Source organism: Pteropus alecto, unplaced genomic scaffold (assembly GCF_000325575.1).
Source record: "Pteropus alecto unplaced genomic scaffold, ASM32557v1 scaffold53, whole genome shotgun sequence".
In the NCBI taxonomy this organism is placed as follows: Eukaryota; Metazoa; Chordata; class Mammalia; order Chiroptera; family Pteropodidae; genus Pteropus; species Pteropus alecto.
In genome coordinates, this window is record NW_006434366.1 from 911,398 (window position 1) to 916,554 (window position 5,157).

The window sequence follows — 5,157 nt, forward strand, 5'->3', positions numbered from 1 at the left end:
AGAAAGTTGGGTTCCTGCCTCCTGCGGGGAAGGAGCAGTCAGTGTTATGGGTGTCCCTGGAGGAAGCCGAGCCCATTCCTGACATCTCCTGGGGCATCCGGGTGCTCCAGCCGCCCCCAGAGCAAGAGAATATGGAGTATGGTGAGCTGAGCCAGGGCAGAAGACGCCTTCTCCAAGTTCCCCAGCACACAGCATCTGTGGTCACCTTTCCTGCCTCCTGCCTCACATTGTGGGGTTTCTTGGGATTACCTCCAAGAGGTTTTCTCTTCCTCTTGTGGATGGTCACGGGAGTAGCGCCCAGGCATCTAGGTGCCTGCTCTGGGTATCAGAGCTTGGCATCACTGGGCCAGAGTATGAGCGTCCTCAGGTCCATGTGTCACTGTGTGGGCTGCCTTAGCTAGGTGTCTGTTCCAGGAGTCAGCCCCAGACCTGCAGCACCCACTGAGGGCTTGCCTGGGGCAGGCCTTGGGCAGTAGCACTGGCTCTGCTAACTGCTGCCCTCTCCTTACAGCCGGCCTTGACTTTGAAGCAATCCTTCTGCAGCCCAGTGATCCTCCAGATAAGACCCAGGTGCCCATGGTGGTCATGCCTCACGGTAGGCATCTGGCCTAACTGCCCCTGCCCTCCCACCGCCCCTCCTAGCCGGCTCTTTCATCCTCTGCTCCCGTCCGCAGGGGGGCCCCACTCATCCTTTGTCACTGCCTGGATGCTGTTCCCAGCCATGCTTTGCAAGATGGGCTTTGCAGTGCTACTAGGTGAGTGAACAGGGCCCTGCAGCTCTAGTAGGGCTGTGGGGGGAAGGGGGATGTAATGGCGTGGGCCTGGTTTGTTCAAGCACCGTGGGTACCACTCTAGTCTCTAGGCCTCACTGCAGCCCAGACCTGGTAACCGCTGCCAGGAACTGCCCTGGCCCAGCCTCTGGCCCCATGGCGTGGCAACACCATGGGCTAACTGGGGACCTCCATGAAAAGGGTGCTGTGGTCACTGGGGAACAGCCTCAAAGCTGTTGGCCCCTTCCCCTTGGCAGTCTGTGTGCAGCTGGCCCCAAAGCCTACTTCACAGATGGGTGAAAGGGTGCCCAGGGAGCTGGGACTGTCACTTGACCACCTTGTCTGGTCCCTCCCTGGCCTCCAGTGAACTATCGTGGCTCCACGGGCTTTGGCCAGGACAGCATCTTCTCCCTCCCTGGCAATGTGGGATACCAAGATGTGAAGGACGTGCAGGTAGCAGAGGCTGGGGCTTCCGAACAGGCTGGAGGGTGGAGTTGGGGGTGCGGCTCCATCCAGTCGGGCAGGCAGTCAGCTGGTGGCAATGTGCTCTGCCCCACCCTATAGTTTGCAGTAGAGCAGGTGCTCCAGGAGGAACACTTCGACGCAGACCGAGTGGCCCTTATGGGTGGTTCCCACGGTGGCTTCCTCTCCTGCCACCTGATTGGTCAGTACCCAGAGACATATGGCGCCTGCGTGGCACGGAACCCTGTGATCAACATCGCCTCCATGATGGGCTCCACTGACATCCCTGACTGGTGGGTGTGCGCCACAGGTCCCTGCCCTTCTCCTCTCCACCCCACACCCCCATGGAGTCGCCCCGGCCCCAGAGCTCTAGGGGATGTGTCAGCTCAATCTCTTGCAGGTGCATGGTGGAGGTGGGCTTCCCTTACAGCTGCGACTGCCTGCCAGACTTTGGCATATTAGCTGAGATGCTGGACAAGTCACCCATCAAGTACACACCTCAGGTACACAGCTTGCCCCCTGCCCGTGTGCTCCCAATGCATCCAGAGCCCAGGGCCCTGCTCACCATCGCACCCCACACACCCAGGTGAAGACGCCGCTGTTGCTGATGCTGGGCCAGGAGGACCGGCGTGTGCCCTTCAAGCAGGGCATAGAGTACTACCGTGCCCTCAAGGCCCGGAATGTGCCTGTTCGGTGAGTGTAGCAGGACAGCCCTGGCGGCTGATGGGCAGGGGAGCAGGGGAGGACCCTCCAGCCTCAAACATTGCTGCCCAACCCCTCCAGGCTCCTGCTCTATCCCAAAAGCACCCACGCGCTGTCAGAGGTGGAGGTGGAGTCAGACAGCTTCATGAACGCTGTACTCTGGCTGCACACGCACTTGGGCAGCTGAAGCCCTGCCTTTCTCCCCATGAGCTGGTTGGCAGATGCCACACTTGGCTCTTGGAGAGCCTTAGGGTCTGGCAGAGCGGCGAGAGGCCTCCTGGGCTCAGGAGTCCATGGATGGGTGAAAAGAGAAATGTGGGCTATCTGGTTATAATAAATGAGGACAGAGTCTGGTTCCTGCTGGTACTTCCGTGCCAAGCCATTCCTAATCCCAGCCCCATCCTTGGGGTTTACAGACCATTGGCCCTGGGTGTGGTAGCCATAAGGACGGAATCTACATCCAGGGTGAGAAGGGAAGAGATGGTGAGAATTTCAGCCGCAACCTTTCCTGGCCAACTGGGACTCCCCCAGGCTAGCTCCCTCTCCTGCAGCCCCTTCTGTTAGAAACCACCCTGCCCTACACCACCCCTCTCCCCACAGTTTATGTAGGGAACTAGTGAGGTCCTGCTCTCCCACAGCACCCGCAGGCTAAGGTTGTCCTAAGGGTCAGATTGCTCAGCCCAGGTTGCTCAGGGCTCAGGCCACCCAGGCCCTAGTAAGGAGTTGCCAATTCATTCCCTAGAAACAGAAGCTAAGAAGCACCCTGCACAGGCATAGAGAGGAAAGGTGCCTTTATGTCTGACAGGAAGCCTTGTCCTTCCCGAGGAGCATGGGATTGAGGCCGGGCCTAGCTCAGCCGCATGACCTTGTGGATCCAGTCCACAAACACAGAGACACGCGTGAAGACGGCTGGCCAGCGGGGCCGTGCACACACTCGGTTGGGGATTATGATTCCCTCCAGGACCCAGCAGTCATGGGTAAAGCAGGCAAGTGGGCCCCCGTAGTCACCCTGGTAGGTGGGAAAACTGGTGAGATGCCTGGGCCATGGCAAGGACTAGCTCCCTTGGGGATGAAGTATGACGTTTTCAGCTTCCCACACCCTCCCTAGGCTGGCCAGGGGCCCTGCCGCTGACCTCACAGGCACCCGCAGGGGCCAGCAGTGCCTTTGTGCACATCTCACTCTCACGGACGCGTCCTCGGTGCTTGATATTGCATTCCTGATTGGAGATGACGTTCAGCAATGCCACGTTTAGGACCGAGTTCGCTGTACCGTGAAGGGAATGGGAAGGAGGGGTGGGCGTTTGGGTGGGACCCAGGGCTGGGCCCCCTGGACTGCAGCGGTCCATGCCTCTACACTGTGCTCTTACCTTTGCTCTCACCCCAGCCTGCAATCTCACACTTGGTCTCTGGAGGCACCACATACCGCTCAGGGGGCAAGCAGATCAGGGCCACATACTGGTTCAGGGTCACAGGTCTTTAGCAAGAATGAGGGCACTCAGGCCATGAGGCCACAAGGCCCAGCCCCGGCTCACCCTCTTGAATTGTCACACACCTCTCCAGCTTGAGCAGAGCAAGCTGGGAGCCTGAAGGCCCACACACCATCTTGGCCACTGAGACCCGCTGCAGGCCTGGCTCCCCGGGCTGCGGGTTCTGGAACATGGTGCCCAGCCACACCTCATAGCCCAAGAGAGACATGTGGCTGGGAGAGAAGCTCTGTTAAGTCAGTCATGACTCTGTCTGCGGCCCCATGGCTCAACTGCTGGCTGGCCTGGGGAAGGTGAAGGCAGGGAGTGGGACTGGGCGGGTCCCCAAACCCAAGGGAAGCTCACCAGGAGGAGAAGCACTGCTGTGCAGTCAACACCCACTGCTCCTTCACTAGGGACCCCCCACAGAAATGCTGGCCCTGCCTGGAGAACGAAGGATAAGAGAGGGAACAGTGAGTCTTGGCACACAGGCTGGACCTGCCATTTCTTGGCCAGGAACAGGGACAGATTCCCACCCTCCACTGGCATCAGCTCCTCTCTTGGGGAGACAGGCAGTTGTGCCTCACCGGTTACGCAAGCTGACTGTCCAGGGTGAGTTCCCAGGCTGGCCCCCCACCACACGCAGCTTGGAGCCATGCTGGTCCAGGTGAGGCACCCTCTTGCCACACTTCTCAAACAGCACCTTGTCTGGGGGATAGCATGGGCTGGATGAAACCCCGACTGTATGAAGATGAGGGGCAGAGGGCCCCGACCCGCCTGGGCTCAAGTCCCTACCTGGGGGCTCCAGGATGGACGGTGGATGATCATCATCTGAAAGAGCCAAGTTCACCCAACTTAAGACAGCCAGACATCGGCAGCAGAGGCCGGGGGGCGGGGCCTCGGGGGAGAGTCACCGGCGCTCACCGCAGCGCCGCAGTGCACAGTAGTCGAATGGAGTCCCCGGGTCCGTAGTGTAGCACCAGGGCCCATGGCTATCTCCGTCCGGGTTCCGGCAGAAGTTCTCCTCTAGTTGAGCGTGTGGGGCGGAGATGGGCGTGAACCTAGACAGGAGGGGGAGCAAAATCATAGGATAATCCCGAGGCTCCGCCGGGCTCCAGTTGGAGAAGACACCGGCGTGCCGCATAAGAGGGGCCTGGCGCGCCCACAGACTCACAGCGACTTGTGTGGCGTCTCCGCGGACCAGCGCTGGCACGGGATGCCTTTGCGGGTCTTGCTGATCGAGCCGCGGTACTTCTCCCCCGCGCCGTGGTAGCATTCTGCGGCGGGCGGATGGGGGCGGCCATCAGCCGGTTCTCGCCCCAGCCCTGCAGCTAGGTACCATCAGCCCCACCCCGGGCCTTACCCTTCGGCCGCACGTCGTCGGTACAGCGCCGGATCTGGTAGCAGAACGCTACCCGCATTCCAGGCCGCGATGTGAAGCACCAGGGCGCCTCCGAGCCGTCGGGGTTCCGACAGAAGTTCTCCCGAAGGTCCCTGGGCAGGCGCTCCTCTCAGCGCAGGCGTCCCAGCCTGCCAGCCCAGGCTCCGCCCCCGCCCCAGGCCCCGCCTTCCTCCAAGCTTCGCCCCGGGCCCACCCCGCAGGTGTACGCCTCCAGAGACTGCCCGCCACCTCACTTGCACGCGTATTTCTCTGGCGCGAAGCGATGCTGATGCGGGGTCTGCGCGTCCCAACGCTGGCAGGGCACTCCCGCGGTGGTGGTGTTGGCCGTGCCCCGATAGCCCTCGCCCTTCCCGCGGAA

The 5,157-nt window shown here is 61.1% G+C and overlaps 2 protein-coding genes across 2 annotated transcripts in view; one reads left to right on the forward strand and one right to left on the reverse strand.

Moving 5' to 3' along the window:
- The window catches only part of APEH (acylaminoacyl-peptide hydrolase), a 9,075-nt gene extending 6,775 nt beyond the window's left edge, over positions 1-2,300 (forward strand). Inside the window, exons 15-22 of the mRNA XM_006909099.3 lie at positions 3-141; positions 512-595; positions 675-755; positions 1,135-1,223; positions 1,335-1,525; positions 1,633-1,735; positions 1,819-1,925; positions 2,016-2,300. Coding sequence (XP_006909161.1) covers positions 3-141; positions 512-595; positions 675-755; positions 1,135-1,223; positions 1,335-1,525; positions 1,633-1,735; positions 1,819-1,925; positions 2,016-2,121 — 900 coding nt within the window. The 3' untranslated portion in view covers positions 2,122-2,300. The remainder of the gene's footprint in view (positions 1-2; positions 142-511; positions 596-674; positions 756-1,134; positions 1,224-1,334; positions 1,526-1,632; positions 1,736-1,818; positions 1,926-2,015) is intronic.
- Positions 2,301-2,708: 408 nt separating this feature from the next.
- Positions 2,709-5,157, reverse strand: part of MST1 (macrophage stimulating 1) — a 5,384-nt gene continuing 2,935 nt past the window's right edge. Inside the window, exons 9-19 of the mRNA XM_025044843.1 lie at positions 5,033-5,157; positions 4,761-4,891; positions 4,572-4,674; positions 4,322-4,458; positions 4,193-4,228; positions 3,985-4,105; positions 3,764-3,841; positions 3,487-3,633; positions 3,302-3,408; positions 3,068-3,198; positions 2,709-2,943 (exon numbers count right to left, since the gene is read on the reverse strand). The exon at positions 5,033-5,157 is cut by the window's right edge and continues 16 nt beyond it. Coding sequence (XP_024900611.1) covers positions 2,782-2,943; positions 3,068-3,198; positions 3,302-3,408; positions 3,487-3,633; positions 3,764-3,841; positions 3,985-4,105; positions 4,193-4,228; positions 4,322-4,458; positions 4,572-4,674; positions 4,761-4,891; positions 5,033-5,157 — 1,278 coding nt within the window. The 3' untranslated portion in view covers positions 2,709-2,781. The remainder of the gene's footprint in view (positions 2,944-3,067; positions 3,199-3,301; positions 3,409-3,486; positions 3,634-3,763; positions 3,842-3,984; positions 4,106-4,192; positions 4,229-4,321; positions 4,459-4,571; positions 4,675-4,760; positions 4,892-5,032) is intronic.